This window comes from Pituophis catenifer, unplaced genomic scaffold (assembly GCF_029215685.1).
Source record: "Pituophis catenifer annectens isolate HBS135680 unplaced genomic scaffold, rPitCat1.0.hap2 SCAF_5, whole genome shotgun sequence".
Lineage (NCBI taxonomy): Eukaryota > Metazoa > Chordata > Lepidosauria > Squamata > Colubridae > Pituophis > Pituophis catenifer.
In genome coordinates, this window is record NW_027256885.1 from 29,248,133 (window position 1) to 29,268,978 (window position 20,846).

A 20,846-nucleotide genomic window follows, 5' to 3' on the forward strand; every position below is an offset into this window, starting at 1 on the left:
GGTCTAGGGAGTTTTAATGTCTTGCATTAATTTAGCATATTTTAGCGTATGTTTGGTAAAACCTATACCCTGTTTTTCTTCTGGGAAGTTGGGGGAGGGGGGAGGGAAGGGGGGGTTGCACAAATGTTTAATTAGATAAGTGATTTGTTTGATTTGTTTGAATTTTAAAAACAATAAAAAAAATTGTTCAAAAAAAAAAGGGTCCTTTTTTATCTTTTTGTGTATCCAAAACTCCATTCCAATCTCCCATTAAAATAAAAGATCTATAATCCCATTGGGTTATCTTGTTATATAAAAGTTTGTAAAAATTTTCTTGCTGTTGATTTGGTGCATATACTCCACTTACAAGTGTTTTCTTCCCTTCTATTAAAAGTTCAATTATAATATATCTTCCTTGCGTGTCAGCTTCAATTAATTTAGCTGTTAAATCCTTCTTTAAATATATAACTACTCCATTTTTCTTGTCTGGTGCCGAAGCAATAAAATGCGTTCCCAATCTAGAGTTTGTTAAATATTTCTGATCTTTTGTTCTAATATGAGTCTCCTGCAAACAGATAACATCATTTTTATATTGGTTCAAATAATGAAATATTTTCTTCCTCTTTTGTGGTGAATTTAAACCATTAACATTCCAAGTTAGAAATTTAGTCATCATTTTTTGTAACTTGAAGTTTCTGAAGCACATCCTGCAGATCCAGGTACACCTGCCTCTTTGGTTTTGCTCCTCCCACTACTTCCTTAGTAACTTCATGGGCTTTAATTTTAAATTGCTGTTCCTTTTGTTCTTGTTGTTTACGTCTAGATGCGGCTCTTGTCACTCTTTGTTCCTTTACTTCTTCTATTGGTACCAACGGCTGTTCAATATCCACTAATTGCTGTATCTCTTCTGCAGTCAGCGAGTTCATTCCTTCAGCTTGTATCTGCTTCCCTTCTGTTTTTTTCTGCCTTGTCCCTTCTTCATTTGTCTTTTTAGTTTCCGAAAATGGTGGGGGTCCAGCTTTCAATACATTGCTATAAAAATCGTTTGCTTTCAACATTGTATTAAGTCGATATCTTGTTCCTAAATAGTCCACCACTATTCCAACTGGTATATCCCATCTAAACCAGTGCTGTCGTTTTTTTAATTCATCTGCCAGAAAGGCAAACTCCTTCCTTTGTCTTATAATTTTTGGGGGGATTTCTTTCATTATTACAACCTCTTGGTCTTCCACTTTAAATCTCTTATCATAAAAAACTTGTATAATCTCATTTCAAATAATCCTTTTTGTGAAGTAAATCACAATATCTCTTGGAAGTTTCCTCTGCCTCGCAATCCCAGAATTAACATGAAATATTTTATCAATTTCCATTATAAGTTCCTCGGGTTGCCGTCCCATTATAGGTGCAAAAGCCTTTGCAAATATCTCTCTCAGATTTTCGTGCTGATTCTCTTTCATTCCTCTTACTCTCAACGCAAATTTCATATCTCTATATTGAGACATTACTGCCTCTTCTTCAAACATCTCCATCTTATTTTGAGCATCAAACATTTCCTCTTCCAATTTTAAATTACTTTGACTAATTTCTACCACCACTTCGTCCAACTCCACAATATACTTAGCCAACCCCTGAAATGCCATTACAATATCTTCTCTAATTTCCTTATTCTTAGTATTGATAGTTTCTCTAATTTCACCCACTTCATCTGACATTCCTTCAATCCCTTTCGTTATTAGTTCCATTTTAATATTCATTTGCTCCATCTTACTATTCATTTCTTCCATTTTGACTTCTATTTCTTTGGTTTGAGATTTTAAAGCCTCCTGTAAATCCCTTAGTGTCAGTGGTGGTTGTGATTGCAACTGTGTAGTAAATACTGGGGGTGGCATCATACCCTGTAATATTGACTGCTGTACTGGAGAGGCCCCTGCATTTTTGGAGACAAGAGTTTTCATTGACTTAGATGTCATTCTTAAGTCAATAACTTTCACTTTTCCACCCCTATAAGTCTTGTCAAGTTAAGTTTTAATTTAGTCCTTATATGAAAATCACTTCTCTATTTGAAAGAATCAAAGCTATGATTTCAATTTAATTTTTTCTTTTTAAATCTTTATAATGGCACTGGAAATATTGAGGGACAAACCCAACTGATCCTGATGGGGTTGGTTGAAAGTTGCAGCCTGCAAGGCTGTACTGGACTCCCCGCTGCCCTCTGAAAGAGCAGGATCCCTGCAGGCCTCAGCTTTTTTCTTTGCCTTGTCAAATTGCCTGTCCAAGGCACGTTGCCTTCTCATGGCATCCTTTTCCGCTGCAGAGGAAGGTGGGGCAGAGGACTTGGACCTGGTGGACAGGCCCTTAGTCCTTAATCTGCCTCTCTGAGGGGCCAGAGCCACTGAAGACTGGTGTCCAATGGAGGGAGATGCAGAAGCGCGGGAAGGAGAACGGCTAGGAGTCGCCATCTTGAAATGGAGGCCTGGTAGTTAAATAAAAAGCCTAAGCGCTAAAATTTCTCCCTATTGCACTGCCGTTTTCTGATGGAATCCTCCAAGAATTGGTGGAACAGCAAATTCACTAGCGCCAAGCTGACACCATGGCTTGTAAGCGCAATTTAACTGTGGGGGGGGGGGGTGATTCAAAATGGCACGAAGCCAAAAACACAGCTTCTAAGCGCCAGAATTACCGCAGTGTAGGCAGGGGAGAGCTCACATCCGACACCACGGATCAGTCCTCAATCCCCGCTATGCGCGAAGCCGACACCACGGCTTCTCCTGTGCTCTGCTGGCCGCAACTCACTGTTCGCTGATATCTCCGATCGCGGCAGTCCGGCAGATCCACGTGGCGCGCTGGCCAGCTGGGGTGGAGAAATTTGCTGCCGCAGCGCGAGCAGATCAACTGAGCAGTGCTTGGCTCTGCATGAAGCAACAAGCCCCTGTCACCGCAGTAAGATCTTCCTGGGCAGCAATTTAGAATAATTCTCCTGAAATTGTGGTGATTAGAAAGTCCAAGCAATGGAGCTAAGGAGGATAAGTCTCTGTAGGCCGACTGAGTTAATAAACTGGGGAAGAGGAGGTATGTTTAAACAAATTCAACTCTGGCCAATCAGATGAAGTTAACACCCATTGCTTGGACTCTCTAAGCAGCGCACAGGAGAAATGAAAAATATGGTCTTCTTACGGATGTCCCTCTCTGTCAATTACCTGAGGGGACACTGTCAATACAGGTAGTCCTCAACTTAGGACTGGTTGTTTAACAACCAAAGTTACAAGTTGCACACAAACCTCATGGTCATGTGATCATATTTCAGGCACTTGGCAACCAGCTCATATTTATGATCTGTTACACCATCCTGCAATCACACAACTGTTTTTCTGGCAAAAAAAATGCCCATTTGAAAGAATGGATTTGCTTAATGACCACATGATGTGCTTAACCATGATGACCCGCATTACCACCATTGTAAAAGTTGTAAAATTGAGTCTGGTCACGTGGTGCCTCAATTTATGATTACGACTTATGACCAAAATTCCAGTCCCAATTTATTATTTATTTTGTATCCCACTTTTATTATTTTTACAAATAACTCAAGGCGGCAAACATATCCAACACACCTTCCTCTTCCTATTTTTCCCCCCAACAATAATCCTGTGGGATGTGTTGGGTTGAGAGAGAGTGACTAGCCCAAAGTCATCCAGATGGCTTTCATGGCTAAGGCAGGACTTGATCTCATGGTCTCCTGATTTCTAGCCTGGTGCCTTAACCACTAGACCAAACTGGCTCTCTTATTTCTCAGTTGTGGTTGTAACTTGAGGACTACCCATACATTGAAGAATTTTGATCAGGTAAACACTGGGTATATCAGAAGTATAAAAGCTTTCATATTTCAGAATTCTTCATTTCCATACTTGAAATTGATTCATTAACAGATACGTTGCATCCCTTATCACTGAAACAAGAGGGCAACCAGTTTATCTTATTATAGGCAGGTCATTTTTTCCTTTATATACAGAAGACATCATTTATACTTTTTATTTTATAATAAAAGTAATTAAAACAATCTTATATATACATCTAATATATATGTGTGCGTACACACACACAAACCAGAAAAGGCTAAAAATAGTACACGTTTTGCACTCACCTGTATCCTTGTCCTTGGCTTTGTACACTTGCCCATATGTTCCCTCACCAATAATACCAATAATATCAAATTTGTCCACACAGCGCTTTCCCCAATCACTTTCTGTCTGTCTCCTCTCACCATAACGAGGGCAACAGATTCTGGAAGAGATGAGGGGGGAGAAATACACAAGAACTGTTAAAATGCAAAATTCTTACTTAAAAACTCTTTCATAAACCTTCCTAGTCTGATCTGCATGTGTGCATGTATATAAATTGCATATAAGAATTACTGTGTTACCTGACATATTTATTATAATTATGTTCCACTCTTTTTCTTAAAAGCTCCAAGAAGTTTATACATAGTTTTCAGGGTAGCAGATTACAATACTAAATGGTATGAAACTGTATATTCCAGGTTCAGACTAGAAACATGGCTTGTTTATCAGGTTTATGAAATAAACCACAATTGGCCAGATTTATACATGATTTATTTATTTTATATATAAAATTTATTGGCCACCCATCTTACCACAGGGTAACTCTGTGGTATTAAATATTAACCATAGTTTACAAACCACAAAATGACTATATCCACATGTGCTAAACCAAAATGAAAAACAACATCACTGTTTAGCATAATATCAGAATGCCATTTCTAAGTTGTCACCAATTTTCATTTTCTTATCCTAGTTTTGTAAGAAATTTGAAGACTCTTTGACTCACATATTTGTTCATGTCTAGTCATGGTTCCCTTTGGTTTCAGGTTACATTATATGTAACACAGACTTAAGAAAATATATGTTAAACATGTAAATGTGATGAGTTGTAATCCTGAAGTATGGAATTTGACACTTTATGAAGAACTCTGGCTTAATTAAGTGCTGGGCTCAACAAAGACATTTCATGTAGATCAGGGGTGTCAAACTCACGTCGTCACGGCAGCGTCACGTGACGTATTGGATCTTTTTTCTCCCTTCGCTAAACCGGGTGTGGGCGCGGCCAGCACGTGAAGCATCTGGCTCACGGGCTGGGAGTTTGACAGCCCTGATTTAGATAGAAATTTATATTCTTGATGTTGAAGAATAGATTCAAATATGTGGTCTTTATCAATTTTTGAAATGTGCTTACATTCTAAAAATGAGAAGATATATAATAAATTTATGGATTGAATTTTATATCACTATATGGATCTTATTTTTTTTCCCTGTATTTTTTTTTCTCTTTAGTTTAGTTTAATTACTGCAATATATGTATTTCTTCACTGATACATTTTTGGTTTTCAAAATGTTTATTAATGAAATATAACAATCATTATTTCATCAGCTAGCATCTCTGAATCTAATCACAGACAATAATGAGGACTATCTGGGCCTGGATGAGGTGTATAAGCAATGGTAATGTCCATTTATTGAAGCAGGTGAAGATTTCTAATAACTGAAACACTTTTAAAAGGTGACTAAAGTTTTTAGGTAAAGATTTACAATCCTGTAAAATGATGCAAAACATCATAATAATACAAATACTGAAGAGACTTTTGAAGAATGGAATCAGAAAATAGTAGTCACAATATCAACAATCAACAATGTCAGTAATGAGGTCTGCTTCTCTGGATAGACTATCTCTAAAAGTTGTTATTGAAGAAATGAGAGACGTAGAACAAATTTTATCTGACAAAATAGAAATGGGATCAAAAGTGGATTTACAAGTGACAGGTCAAGGGAATGGCCTAGAAAAAGATGTTTCACTGGAACTACCGAAGAAACTGGCTGAGGTTTTAAAGTTTAAAAGGGAAATACAAATGACAAACCAAGAGAGTGACCTGGATAATTTTTTCCTTACTGAATTTACAAAACAGGCTTGTTAGAGCCTTGAAAAAATCTGTGCGATGTGACAAAAAAAAAAGGAAAAGAAATGAAATCAAATCCTATGATATTTTAATGAACTACTGTAAATATTAAGACTGTTAGAAGTAAAAGGACAGAATATAATGGTGGTTTATTTGATCAAGGTTAAAACAAGATATCTTACTTCTGGCAACCCTTTATGGACTTTCTGCTGTCACCAGGATTGAAAAGATGTTATATGGATTTGTTTATAGATAAGAGATGGTATATGGCCATGGTGACGAACCTATGGCACATGTGCCAGAGGTGGCATACAGAGTCCTCTCTGTGGGCACGTGTGCCGGCGCGCCAGCCGAGCTCCATCACATTTCTCCGTCGTGTTTCTCGCCATTGTTTGCAGGGAAACAAAAGTTTGTGGGACTAAAAACAAAAATTCACTCAATCAATTCCAACTTCTTGTGAAAGAAAAAGATATTGTGAAGTTGGAATTGATTGAGTGAACTTTTTCACTCACACGCTTCCTCCTGAAGCCCATTACCACATAGAGCCACAATGCAACCCTGCGTCATCTCGGCTCGTTCTGGCCTCCCCGATGTCAGTTGCTTTTCCTGCAGAGCTGTGTGTCAGCGTTCCAGAAAAACTCCAACTCCAAGTAAAGACGCGGAAGCAAACATTTTCCAAAGTTCTCTTTACTAGAATAGGCAAACTGGCACATCTAGGAAAACCCGAATCTGAAAAGCCCGGGTTTTCCTTCAGTAAGTCAAAGCTCCCCAAACCATCCCCTTTTCCCCCCAGTCAGTCACATGCTCCTTAACAACCCCTAACAACCCCTCTCCTTAATCCCCCCTCCTACTTTCCCACACACGAGAAGGTGGCAGCATTGGAGCTTCCGGCCTAATATGGCTTCCAAGGCTGACACTGTGTTGAGATGCCCTGCCTCCCCGCCGGCCAGCTGAGCTTCGGTGCACTGCTCCTGGGCTCATCAGACTACGGACGTCAGATTCCCACCACCCAGCACCAGTTCAGGGGTTCCTTTCCCCCCCCTAGGGGGGAGGGAGAGAGAGAGAAAAACAGAGGCGGGGGAAGAGAGAGAGAGAAAGGGAAAGAGAGAGAGAAACAGAGGGAGGCAGAGAGAGAGGGGGGGGCAAAAGAGAGAGACAGGGAAAGGAGAGGGGGAAAGAGAGAGAGAAAGAGAGGGAGGGAAAGAGAGAGAGAAACAGATGGGGAGGGAAAGAAAGTGAGAGAAAGAGAAAGAGAGAGAGGGAGAGAAAGAGAAAGAAAATATTACAAAAGTTTTTTCTTTTTTATTGTTGCTAACTGTAATATTTCAAAAGCAGAAAAAAAACAAAGGGGCATAAAAGTGCATTTATCACGTTTTTCTTAGAACAATTAGCTGAACTCTGCCTTGTTTATCATTATTTTAGGTAATAAAACCTCAGTATTCAGGTTAAATTGCCATGTTGGCACTTTGTGATAAATAAGTGGGTTTTGGGTTGCAGTTTGGGCACTCAGTCTCTAAAAGGTTCGCCATCACTGGCGTATGGGATGAAAACATAAGTATTTGTAACCTTACAGTGGGTAAAGAGTCACTAAATTTGTTTATACTTACTTTTCTGGGCACCTGGACCACATCTGACTTGTGGGCATTACCACCAAATAGTTAGGGGGAAGGGGTGACATGCCTCATCACAAAATGGTTTCTATAGGGTGGTTAACAGTGCATAGAGGAGGTCCCCTCCCTTGAATGTTGGCATTTTTTCCTAGACTGGATTCTCACAATACACTAAATGTTTATTTATTTATTTATTTATTTATTAAATTTTTATACCGCCCCCTCTCCCGAAGGACTCGGGGCGGTGAACAGCCAGAATTAAAAACACACAATACAAATATTAAAATATATTAAAACAAAATTAAATTATCTTAGGCTTCTCCAATTTAAAACCCCGTTACCCATAAAATTCACCCAATTAAAAATTTTAACCCAGCCCGGCTTGCTGAAATAAAAAAGTCTTCAGGGCCCGGCGGAAGGTCCGGAGGTCCGGGATTAGTCGTATCCCTGGGGGTAGCTCATTCCAGAGGGCGGGTGCCCCCACAGAGAAGGCTCTTCCCCGGGGGGTCGCCAGCCGACATTGCCTGACAGACGGCACCCTGAGGAGACCCTCTCTGTGGGAGCGTGTTGGCCGGTGGGAGGTAATCGGAGGCAGAAGGTGGTCTCGTAAATAACTGGGTCCTAAGCCATGGAGCGCTTTGAAGATGAGAACCAACACCTTGAAGCGCACTCGGAAGACCACTGGAAGCCAATGCAGCTCGCGCAGGAGAGGTGTCACGTGGGAGCGCCATGTCGCCCCCATAAGTACCCGCGCGGCCGCATTCTGCACCAGTTGGAGCCTCCGAGTGCTCCTCAAGGGGAGCCCCATGTAGAGAGCATTACAGTAGTCGAGGCGGGAAGTAACGAGGGCATGAGTGACCGTGCATAGGGAGTCCCGATCCAGAAAGGGGCGCAACTGGCGTATCAGGCGAACCTGATAGAAAGCCCCCCTGGCCACGGCTGTCAAATGCTCTTCTAAAGACAGCCGTGCGTCCAGGAGGACACCCAAGTTACGCGCCCTCTCTGTGGGGGCCAATGTCTCGCCCCCAATAGTCAGTGATGGCACCAGCTGACTATATCGGGACGCCGGCAGCCACAGCCACTCAGTCTTGGAGGGATTGAGTCGGAGCCTGTTCCTCCCCATCCAGACCCGCACCGCCTCCAGGCACCGGGACATCACTTCAAGGGCATCGTTGGGGTGGTCTGGGGTGGAGATGTACAGCTGGGTGTCATCAGCGTACAGATGGCACTGCACCCCAAAACCACGGATGATCTCGCCCAGCGGCTTCACATAAATGTTGAACAGGAGAGGCGAGAGGACCGACCCTTGTGGCACCCCACAAACCAAGTGCCTTGAGGTCGACCTCTGCCCTCCAGCCAACACAGACTGCGACCGGTCGGAGAGATAGGAGGAGAACCACCGTAAAACAGTGCCTCCCACTCCTAACCCCTCCAACCGGCGCAGCATGATACCATGGTCGATGGTATCAAAAGCCGCTGAGAGGTCTAATAGGACCAGAACAGAGGAACAACCTCTGTCCCGAGCCCTCCAGAGATCATCAACCAACGCGACCAATGCCGTTTCCGTGCTGTACCCGGGCCTGAAGCCGGACTGGAACGGATCTAGATAGACGGTTTCATCCAGGTACTGCGGGAGCTGTCGCGCAACCACACTCACAACAACCTTCGCCAAGAAGCGAAGGTTGGAAACTGGACGATAATTTGCTAAAACAGCTGGGTCCAGAGAGGGCTTCTTGAGGAGGGGCCTCACCACCGCCTCTTTCAAGGCGGGAGGCAAGAACCCCTCACTCAAGGAAGCATTTATAATCCTCTGGAGCCAGCCTCGTGTAACCTCCCGGGTAGCCAGCACCAACCAGGAGGGACACGGGTCCAATAAACATGTGGTTGCGTTCAACCTCCCCAGCATCCTGTCCACGTCCTCGGGAGTCACAGGATCAAACTCATCCCAGATAACCGTCTCAAGACAGACCTCGGACAACCCGCCTGTACCTACCCAGTCAGAGTCCAAGCCTTCCCGAATCTGAGCGACTTTATCGTGCAGATAATGCGCAAAATCCTCAGCACGACCTTGCAAGGGGTCTTCCCGCGCTCCCAGATGGAGAAGGGAGCGAGTCACCCTAAACAAGGCAGCTGGGCGATTTTCTGCCGACGCGATAAGAGCGGAAAAGTAATTACACTTCGCCGCCTTTATCGCCACTAAGTAGGTCTTGATATAAGACCTCACTAGTGTATGATCAGATTCGGAGCGACTGGCCCTCCAACTACTCTCTAGGCGTCTTTTCCGGCGTTTCATCCCCCTCAGCTCCTCGGAGAACCAAGGAGCTGGGCAGATTCGGCGCCGGGTCAGAGGCCGCAAAGGCACAACCCGATCTAAAGCACCAGCGGCCGCCCTATCCCAGGCGGCCACCAGGTCTTCCGTCGAGTCGCGCGCCAGAGTCTCAGGAAATGGCCCAAGCTCCATTCGGAACCTATCAGGATCCATCAGGCGCCTGGGGCGGAACCACCTGATCGGTTCCGCCTCCCTGCGGTGGGGCATAGCGGTCAGGAAGTCAAGTCTAAGGAGAGAATGGTCTGACCATGACAAGGGTTCAATAACTATATCCCCTGTATCTAAGCCATTCAACCACTGACCAGAGACGAAAACCAAGTCCAGCGTGTTTCCTCCTATGTGAGTGGGGCCCTGAATTAACTGGGTCAGGTCCATGGCCGTCATGGAAGCCATGAACTCCCGAGCCACCCCAGATGCTTCACCGATGGACGGCAGGTTGAAATCCCCCATGACTAAAAGACTGGGGGTATCAACCACCACTCCGGCTATAACATTGAGGAGCTCGGGCAGGGTCGCTGCCACGCAGCAAGGAGCCAGGTACGTAACCAGCAGGCCCATCTGCCTCCCATGGCCCCACTTCACAAGGAGAGACTCACAACCGGCTATCTGAGGTACAGTGGCCTCCCTCATGTTAAACTCAGGTAAACAAAATCCAACTGCAATGTTCACATAAAATATACAGCCCATATTATTCCTTAATGATAATGACAGGGTTCCTGAAATACACTAAAATACAAAGTACTCAACTCTATTCTACCTCAGCAAAAGTAATGTTCTGGGTATTTTAGTACTGTTTTGAGCTCAAAACAGAGTTTCAAGTTCAAAATGCTTCCAAAATGCTAAAAAATCAGCCAGTTTTTCATCCGAACAGGACACTTAGCTTATCTATTTTCATTTTTTCTCTAAGGAGATAGGTGTACTTAGAAACCAAGCTCTATAGTTAAAACCACCTGCCATTTTATTTTCAATTATTTCTGAGATGTGAGGTCTGAACACATTAATGGAAATAAAGATGGTACTTGAAGGTGATTCTTTGCAACACGCTTGATTCTTATTTTATTTTAAATTATAGAATATAAACTAAATTAAAACTAGATAGGCATGGAGTCCAACAGATTCCAAGGGAGATGATGTTGGACACACTGGCACCCATGGGTACCAAGCTGAGGATCAAATTTTACCCTCCATGCACTAGGAACAAAATCTGCATTGTGAGCTTCTCTCATTTTCCATTTCTTTCTATTTCAAAATGGGTTGTACTTCAAATGGAAATACAAGTGTTATTTACCAGTATTAATCACATTTAGAGTAATGAGAATAAACATACAATAGCCACTCTTATTATAATAGATGTCACTGCATAAAATGAAAGGTGATCTGGCTAGCTATGCTGACCATCCAATTTACTCTTATTTTTATAAGAGCCTTGGTGGTGCAGCAGACTAAAGTGCTGTTAAGTAGCACTTAGCTGCCAGCTGTCTGCAATTACTGCGAGTTCAAATCTCACCAGGCTCAAGGTTGACTCAGCCTTCCATCCTTCCGAGGTAGGTAAAATGAGGACCCGGATTGTGGGGGCAATAAACTGACTTTGTATAAAAAAGAACACCGCTTGGGGTGGGGGGGGCGAAAGCCCTACTAAGCAGGTATATACAAAAGTATGAAGGCTATTGCTTAACACATTGTAAGCCGCCCTGAGTCTCCGGAGAAGGGTGGCATATAAATCGAACCAATAAATAAATAAACAATAAATATTCTTCTAACCCAATCGTCATTGTAATTTATTTTTTGTTTATTTATATTTCATGTTTCTAGACTGCCCATTTCACTCAAGTAAAGTACTCAGAAACAGATCCAATAAAGTATATTTAGTTCTTACTTTGGTCTCTTTCTCAATGACTGCTGAAGCGGTATGACTGCCTTTGGTTCTGGAGACACTGGCGGTGAATGGTCTCCACCAGGAAGCTCTGGGGGAAGTGGGAGGTCTGTAAGCAAGTGTCGTGGTCTCTTCTGTTCTTTCTGTTTCTTTACAGACTTCAGAGGAACAATCTCCTTTGGACTAAAGCACCAGAGAAAAGTGTTATGAGATATTTAGAGGCCGACCACAGTTCCACAACTCCAAGTTTTTACATACATGGATAATAATTGTTAGTATTGTAGGAGCAATACAGCAGCTGCCAGAATTACAATTTTACTACTGGAAATCAATCCAACCAAAGGTTGTACCCATGTTAACAATGAAGTCCAGTATCTAATATACAGCTGTAATCTCAAAATTTTGGGCTTCAGAAAATATATCACTTTTAAAGTGTTGGAAGGAAAAAAATAAATTTAAAGAATACAGTCATTAATTGAACTAACTTAACTTAAATCATATTAATTTTCTCTTGGCCCCACAAGTTTACAAGTACATTCTTCCTCCATACCCACACTACTCAAACATCAAGTGCAGTCATTGCTTGAAAGGGACTGTGAATTCCACGCCAGGATTGACTACCCTTTTCCCCTTAAACCAGCTGTCTGTCCCTTATTACTAATATGATTTACTTAACTTTATTAATGTTGAAGTGAGTATTGAAAATATTCCCATGACTTGCTATGGCAGATCATCCTTAGATTACTACCAATACCTAGAAACGTATCTACAGGTAAACAACTATACTAACTACAGCTTTGTAAACAAACACTTTAAAAATTACATTCTTTCCATAGATTAGTATTTGCCATCCATTCTTTTACAATTCCTGGATATTACAATCTACTGCCTTCCCAATTAACAGATAAGGGGTGTTGGTCCTACCTGATACGCCCATTTTCAGCTGGTGCGTAGAGACTCCAGGCATGGGTATCACTCTTGTCCTATAGCTCTATAGACTGGGTCTAAACTGAAGACACGCCCTCTGCTGACGCTCCCCAGTTTCAACGATGTTACAGCGATGTCTCATGACGTAGTACCTGCAACGGCGCCCAAAGATAACCCAGACCAGACCCTCCTTAGGGTGGGTCTGGAGTCTCTACGCACTGGCTGAAAATGGGCGTATCAGGTAGGAAAATGGGCGTATCAGGTAGGGTCCTTTTCCAGCACGGTGCTCCGAGACTCCAGGCATGGGACATAGCAAAGTTGGCTGTCCTCATGGGAGGGTATCTGTCTGGTCCGGCTGACCGATTGTTCCCAGTATTCGCTGAAGAACTCTCCTGCCAAAGGCGGCCTTGGCAAAAGAATCCAGTTGGTAGTGCCTGATGAAAGGCAATGGCAAAGACCAGGTCGCCACCCTACAAGTCTCCTCCATCGAAGCCTGAATCACCCAGGCTACCGTTGTGGCAGCACTCCTGGTAGAATGTGCTGTGAGCGCCCTGGGTCTTGGAAGGGCCTGCAAGTCATATGCCTTGGCAATGGTCACCCGAAGCCACCTGCCTACTGTCGATGCTGTAACTTTCCACTCCATCGTAGACGGATGGAACGATATAAAAAGCGCCTCAGTCTTCCTGAATGTGTCCATTTTATATAGATACGTAAGGCTCTCCTCACATCGAGTGTGCCACTCCCTTTCTCTGGAGTGAGATGGATTGGGACAGAAATCTGGCAAAATCAACTCCTGTACTCTATGAAATAGAGAGTTGATCTTGGGCATAAAGGCTGGGTCCAGCCTCACTACTACCCTATCAGCATGGAAGATGCATAAATCTTCCCTCATGGAAAGAGCAGCCAACTCCGATATCCTCCTGGCCGATGTTATGGCCACTAAAAATACCACCTTGTGAGAAACTGGAGGTGGGTAGTTCTTAGAGGTTCAAAGGGTGCCCTGATGAGGGCCTGCAGCACCTTGGTGAGATCCCAGGTGGGATATCTATGAACCACTGGTTGTCTAACATTGGTGGCTCCCTTGGGGAATCTCCGCACCTCCGGGTGGTGTGTTATGGACTCTTAAAGAGTCCCACAAGATAAAATCGATGCCAAGGCCGCTACCTGCCTCCAAAGAGTAGTCGGAGCTAACCCCTTATCCAGGCCTTCCTGAAGGAAGTCAAGCAATTGAGGAACTGATACTGTGGTGGGCTCCAAGTTACGTCTGGTACACCACCTACAAAAAATCCCCCACGTAGTGTTGTAAATCCAAGTGGTGGATGGTCGTCTGGCAGTCTGGATGACGCCGGAGGAGAAATTTCGCTCCGTCAGAAGTCTCCGCTCAAGCGCCACATGGTCAAGTGGAGCCACTGTGGGTCTGGATGGCATATGGGACCCTGGCTGAGGAAGACTCTGTCCGGAGGAATCCTCCACGGACTGGCAATAGACAGGCTGACCACATCTGTGAACCACGGACGTCTGGGCCAGTGTGGTGCTATCAGTATCACCTCTGCCCTCTCGGCTAACATCCTCCTGAGCACCTGCAGAATCAAGGCCGGGGTGGGAAGGCATAAAGAAGCCCTTGAGGCCACAGACAACCAAGGGCATCGATTCCCTCCGCCCCCTGCACAGGAAACCTTGAGAAGCGGGGCAGCTGGCTGTTTGACGGGTAAGCAAAATGATCTAATACTGGAGGACCCAACCAATTAGATATTTCCCGGAATAAGTCCGGGTGCAGACGGCACTCTGAATAGTCGATGGTGGCCCTGCTCAGCCAGTCTGCCTGCACATTCTTCGCCCGAGATGTGCTCGGCCTTTATGGAAAGCACATTCTTCTCTGCCCAGCGACAAAGTCGCTCTGTCTTCTTCATAAGTGCCTTGGAGTGCGTGCCTGTTGATGTGCGCCTTAAGCCGCCACATTGTCGGTGAGGAGATACCGTCCAGCAATCTGCTCCTTGAATTCTCTCAGGGCCAGGCGAGCTACCTTCAGCTCTAGCCAATTGATCTTTTGGTGTAAATCCCTCTGTGACCACCTTCCTTGGGCCACCAGATTCTGGAAATGGGCTCCCCAGCCCCCTAGACTAGCGTCTGGTGATAGTCAGATGCTTCTGGTCCCTGTACACACAACCCCTGTTCATACAATCTGAAGTCCACCAGAGCATTGACCTCAGAACCCCCCTCGGAACCCTAACTTTCACAGGTGATGTGCCCCTGCCTTTTCTCTGGAAAGAGAGCAGAAACCACTGCAGTGGCCTGGCATGGAACCGAGCCCAAGGAACTATCCCTATACAAGATATCATCTTGCCAAGTAGCGTGGATAGTAAGGCAATGGGGGCTCTCTTTTCCAATCTGATCTGCACTGTCAATGTCCTGATGCTCTCCAGGCGATCTGGCGACAGAAAAACCTGCCCTGTTAACGTATCTATTATCGCCCCTAAATGTAATAATCAAGTAGCCGGTCTGAGGTGGCTCTTTTCCACATTTATGGAGAAGCCATAACTCTGTAAGAGCTGAACCGTGACCTGCAGGTCCTCCTCTGCTCGTCTGTGAGAGACTGATTGTATTAATATGTCATCAAGATAACATTGTATCTGGACTGGTAGTGTCCGGAGAAAGGCTCCTAGCGCTGCCAAGAGTTTGGTGAATACTCTGGGTGCTGATGCCAGTCCAAACGGTAAAGCCCTGTACTGCAGGTGTCTGCCGTTGTAACAGAACCTCAGGTACTTTCTGTCTAGAGGTGAAATCGGTACGTGAAGATACAGCTCCGTGAGGTCAATGGAGGTCAAAAACTCTCCTTCTCTGACATTCTCCAAAATCGATTGTAGAGAATGCATCTTGAACCTACGGTACCGTATTTGTTGAGTCCTTTGAGATTGAGAATTGGTCTCAACTCCCCCCCCCCAGGCTTTCTGAATCACAAACAGCATGGAATAACAACCTTGTCCCTCCTGATCTACTGGGACCACTTCCACTGCCTGTATATCCAGTAGATGCTGGATGGTGGCTTCCATGGTCTTTTTCTTGGTCATGTCTCTGGAGACAGGACAACCGATAAAAAACCTTGGGGGGGGGGTGGAGGTAAATTCTAGGGCTAGACCCGATCTTATGGTCTCCCTGACCCAAGTGTCCATCATCGTTTCTTCCCATTGGTGAGCAAAGAGCCCTAGCCGGTCACCAATGGGAGCCATGGCCCTGGAGTTATCAAGAGCGACGAAAAGGGTGGTTGCCCCCCCCTCGAAAGGGTCACCTGTTCCAAGGCTGCGTCTTGGTCTTATCCACAAACCCCTGCCCTGACTGGTTATACTGTCTGGGGGCATAACCCCTCTCGTCGCTGAAACCCTGACCCTGCATACGGGCGAAAATAAGGCTTATGTGGAAGGGAGGGGAGGGTCGGCGATCACACCTCCTGGAGATTGATGGCAAAACTCTCTTGTCCCTAGATTCCACCAAAACTGGATCCAGGGACGCACCAAATAGCTTGCCTCCTTTAAAGGGCGCTGAAGCCAACTTCCATCTCCTCTTAGTGTCTGCCTGCCAGTGTTTTAGTCACAGGAGATGCCTTGCTGTGACAGAAGAAGCAATGGCCCTAGCTAGGAATTATGCAGAATTCAATGTGGCGTCCGCTGTGAATTCTGCTGCAGCTACAACCTTGTTGAAATCCTGGTGAGTCCGCAGATCACTGGGTGGTACTTTTTCCTGCATCTGCTTCAACCAAAGCAAAGACACTCTGGTGAAAAAAAGAAGCGGCTGTGGCAGTCTTGACCGCCCAGGCAGCTGCTTGGTGGGCCTTGCGAAGCATAAACTCCACCTTCTTCTCATCTGGCTTAAGAACGTCCTCAGCATCAGTGAGAGTAGCTGAAGGGGATGCCAACGCCATCACCGGCTCATCTACCTCCAGGATCTGTAGCTCAGTGAGATCCAGGGTGACATTGTAGAATTTTTTGTCAAAGGACGTGGGATTGGGATAAACCCCAGGAGAAACCCACTGCCTCTGAATTACATCCATAAATAATCTTGGTGCTGGAATGGCCTCTGTTTCAGTCATGGGCTCTGAAAAAAGGAGATCAGTGGGATCCAAAGTCTCCTGAGACACCTCAGGCTTTGACGGGTCCATCCCCAGACGGGTTGAACTCTTAACCTTAAAAAGTAATGCCTTAAACAAATGAGGCTGGAACAAACCTTCGAAGGTAGGTTGTTCAGGTGCCATCCCCTCATCTTCTGATAACTCCTGATCAATCAGGCCCTCTTCCTCAGATACAGAATCTTCACTACTCGAGGAAGAGTCTGGAGAACAGGAAACCTGATAACTCGGTAACTCCCTAGGGAGCTGCGGGGATCTCTCCTGCACCTGCAATTCCGGTTCCACCACTGCTGTTTGGTGAAAATGCTGTCTGCAAGCTTCAAAATCTCTCTTAACTGCCTCAGAAATCCAGTGTTGGACTACAGGAGGCATTTCTGAGTTGCCCTCCCACAGCGGGCAGAGCTCCACTGCCGTGGGAGTGAAGGTAACGTCGGGTGGATGCCTTCTCTGACTCACCACCCCCCTCTCCTGTAGTAAAGGTGAGAGGCCCTGTGGAGGCCACATGCCACCTGTTCATGGCCCAGGATCTGGTATAGAGACTGAACCCGACTCGTCTTGTATAATTACGTAAACCTCCTGCAGTGCTGAGATTATCAGACTGGCTAAAAGCAGGGCCAACCATAACATCCTTGTCTATAAAGGGGCTTAGGTGCTTCCTTTTCTCTGCTGCTTTTGCCCCTTTTTCCACCTGCTTCTCCAAGGCCCTTTGAAGCCTTTGCTCTGTCTTCTCCTGGGCCTTAGAAGGCTTCTTGTTGGGAACAGCCTTGGATCTTGTTGTGGCTGCTGTTCCCCTGGCCCCACTCTTAGATTTAGAGGTTCCATGCTTGGAGCTGCAACTGGTAGCTCTGCTCGCCTGAGTTCTTTCAGCCATTTCTCTGTGTGCACGTGAAAAACTGCAGACACTGATGTAATACCTGGTCTACTAGCCTGTTTTTTTCCCCCTAAAGGCTTCCTGCCAGGAAAAGCTCCAAAAGAAAAATGGCTCCAAAGGCCTCAGTTATCTCACCACTCCAGATCACCATCACTCTCAGCAAGTCCCAGGAGGCTGCTATACTTTGGAGGTCCTGGTCTACCTCCCAACTGAGCAGGCAGCCAAAAAGCCTCAGGTCTGTCTCTATTGCAACAGCTGTAGGTCCCAGTCTACTTCCCTATCAGGCAGGCAGCCAAAGAGCTTCAGAAGTTCTGTGTATAGCCAATGCTGTAGGTCCCAGTCTACCTCCCTACTGGGCAGGCAGCCGAGAGAGCCCTCTCCTGAGTGCTACCAGCCGGTAACACTAATGGCCTTTTGGAGTAGTGTGTTCTAGATCACGGCCGCCACAATACTCCACAATCAAAATGGCGCCTGGCCTCTTGCTGTTTCGCGCCAAGCAAGAAAAAACGCCGCCAGAGCCTCCAGAACATGCCAAATGCCACTGGCAGCCACGAGAAGCTCAAAACGCATCGGAGCCAACCTTTCCATCCAGCGACGCCACAATTCCAATCCTCTCTCATTGCAGGGTAGCAGGCTTGAGCCAATGGCTCTTCACGCTGTAATCTTCTTTCTCTCTTCCCTGAACTCTTCTTCCAATTCACTGTGCTGAACCAAATGCTGTTTTTAGCAGAGCTCACTCTGCCACGTCTATACAGAGCTATAGACTGAGTTGAAACTGGGGAGCATCAGCAGAGGGCGTGTCTTCAGTTTAGACCCAGTCTATAAAGCTATAGGACAAGAGTGATACCCATGCCTGGAGTCTCGGAGCACCGTGCTGGAAAAAGAAATAGGACTGTAGGCTGATTGACATGTGGAAGATTAGCAATCAGGGGTGGGTTTCACTTACCTTTGTTACCGGTTCACTTGCGCGCGCCACATCTGCACATGCGCAGAAGCTTCTGCACATGCACAGAGCATATTTGATGATGTCCGGGCAGATGGGCGGAGCCTCCTGCCGCCACCGGTTCACCCGAACCGGGGCGAACTGGTAGCAACCCACCGTTAGCAATGCAGTATCAAGTTTAGTTTATTTGATTTGTATACCGCCCTACTCCCGAAGGACTCAGGGCGGTGAACAGCCAAACAATAAAATACATAAATACAAAAAATTTAAAAACCAGATAAAATCAAATTAAATCATTTTGGCCTGGACAGATTAAAACACCCCAATAATTTAAAAACAGATTAAAATTTACATATTAAAAGAGGGAGGAGATTAGGCCAAGCCTGCTTGATGGAATAAAAAGGTCTTCACAGCACGGCGGAAGGTGCGCAGATCCGGGATCCTCCGTATCTCTGGGGGGAGGTCATTCCAGATGGTAGGTGCCCCCACAGAGAATGGTCTCCCCCTAGGGGCCGCCAGCCGACAGTTTGGCTGACGGCACCCAGAGGAGTCCCTCTCTATGAGAGCGTACTGGCCGGTGGGAGGCTATTGGTGGTAGTAGGCAGTCCCGTAGATAACCAGGTCCTAAGCCATGGAGCGCTTTAAAGGTGGTCACCAAAACCTTGAAGCGCACCCGGAAGACCACCGGGAGCCAGTGCAGCTCGCGCAGAAGGGGTGTCACATGGGAGCGCCATGTCGCTCCCATTACCACCCGCGCGGCCGCACTCTGCACCAGCTGGAGCCTCCGGGTGCTCCTCAAGGGGAGCCCCATGTAGAGAGCATTACAATAGTCCAGGCGGGAGGTGACGAGGGCATGAGTGACCGTGCATAACGAGTCCCGATCTAGAAAGGGACACAACTGGCGAATCAGGCGAACCTGATAAAAAATCCTCCCGGTCACGGCCGTCAAGTGCTCTTCTAAAGACAGCCGTGAATCCAGGAGGACGCCCAAGTTGCGAGCCCTCTCCGTGGGGGCCAATGATTCAACCCCAATAGTCAATGATGGCGTCAACTGACTATATCGGGACGTCGGAAACCACAGCCACTCGGTCTTGGATGGGTTGAGCCTGAGCCTGTTCCTCCCCATCCAGATCCGTACGGCCTCCAGGCACCGGGACATCACTTCAAGGGCATCGTTGGGGTGATCCGGGGTGGAGATGTACAGCTGGGTGTCGTCAGATATTGAACAAAATCCTCGGCTCTACCCTCCAAGGGGTCCTCCCGTGCTTCCTGGTGGAGAAGGGAGCGGGTCACCCTAAACAGGGCGGCTGGGCGATTATCTGATGATGCAATAAGAGCAAAGTAGCTACATTTTGCTGCTTTTATCGCCACTAGGTAATTCCTAATATGAGATCTTACCAGTGTCCGGTCAGATTCAGAACGACTGGCCCTCCAACTACTCTCTAGGCGTCTTTTCCGGCGCTTCAACTCCCTCAGCTCCTCAGTAAACCAAGGAGCTAAATGAGATAGGCGCCGGGTCAGAGGCCGCAAAGGCACAACCCGGTCCAGAGCTCCAGCGGCCGCCCTATCCCAGGCGGCCACTAGGTCTCCAGTCGAGGCGTGTGCCAGAGCCTCAGGGAATGGCCCAAGCTCCATCTGGAACCTGTCAGGTTCCATCAGGCGCCTGGGGCGGAACCATCTTACCGGCTCCGCCTCCCTGCGGCGGGGTGTAGCGGTTTGAAGGTCGAGACGAAGGAGAGAGTGATCTGACCATGACAAGGGCTCGGTGACTATATCCCCTATCTCGAGATCACTCAACCACTGTCCAGAGACAAAAACCAGATCCAGCGTGTTTCCCCCCGTGTGGGTAGGGCCATGAATTAACTGGGTCAGGTCCATAGCTGTCATGGAAGCCATGAACTCCCGAGCCACCTCAGACGCCTCGCTCACGGACGGTAGGTTGAAATCCCCCATGACCATAAGCCTGGGGGTATCAACCGCCACCGCGGCGATGACGTTGAGTAGCTCGGGCAGGGCTGCTGCCACGTGGCAGGGAGCCAGGTACGTGATCAGCAAACCCATCTGAACCTCATGGCCCCATTTCACAAGGAGGGATTCACAGCCGGTCGTCTGAGGGACAGTGGCCTCCCTCGGTTTCAGACCTTCCTTAATGATAACCGCTACCCCCCCCCGCCCCTCCCCTGTGACCTCCGCTGATGGAAAGCAAGGAAACCTGGAGGGCACATTTCA

At 46.3% G+C, this 20,846-nt stretch overlaps 1 protein-coding gene across 4 annotated transcripts in view; it reads right to left on the bottom strand.

Moving 5' to 3' along the window:
• CDK12 (cyclin dependent kinase 12) overlaps window positions 1–20,846 on the bottom strand; it is a 170,808-nt gene that overhangs the window by 87,501 nt on the left and 62,461 nt on the right. For all 4 annotated transcript variants that reach the window (XM_070944431.1, XM_070944430.1, XM_070944429.1 and 1 more), the window contains exons 3-4: window positions 11,760–11,939; window positions 4,118–4,257 (exon numbers count right to left, since the gene is read on the bottom strand). In XM_070944431.1, the coding sequence (XP_070800532.1) occupies window positions 4,118–4,257; window positions 11,760–11,939 (320 nt within the window). The remainder of the gene's footprint in view (window positions 1–4,117; window positions 4,258–11,759; window positions 11,940–20,846) is intronic.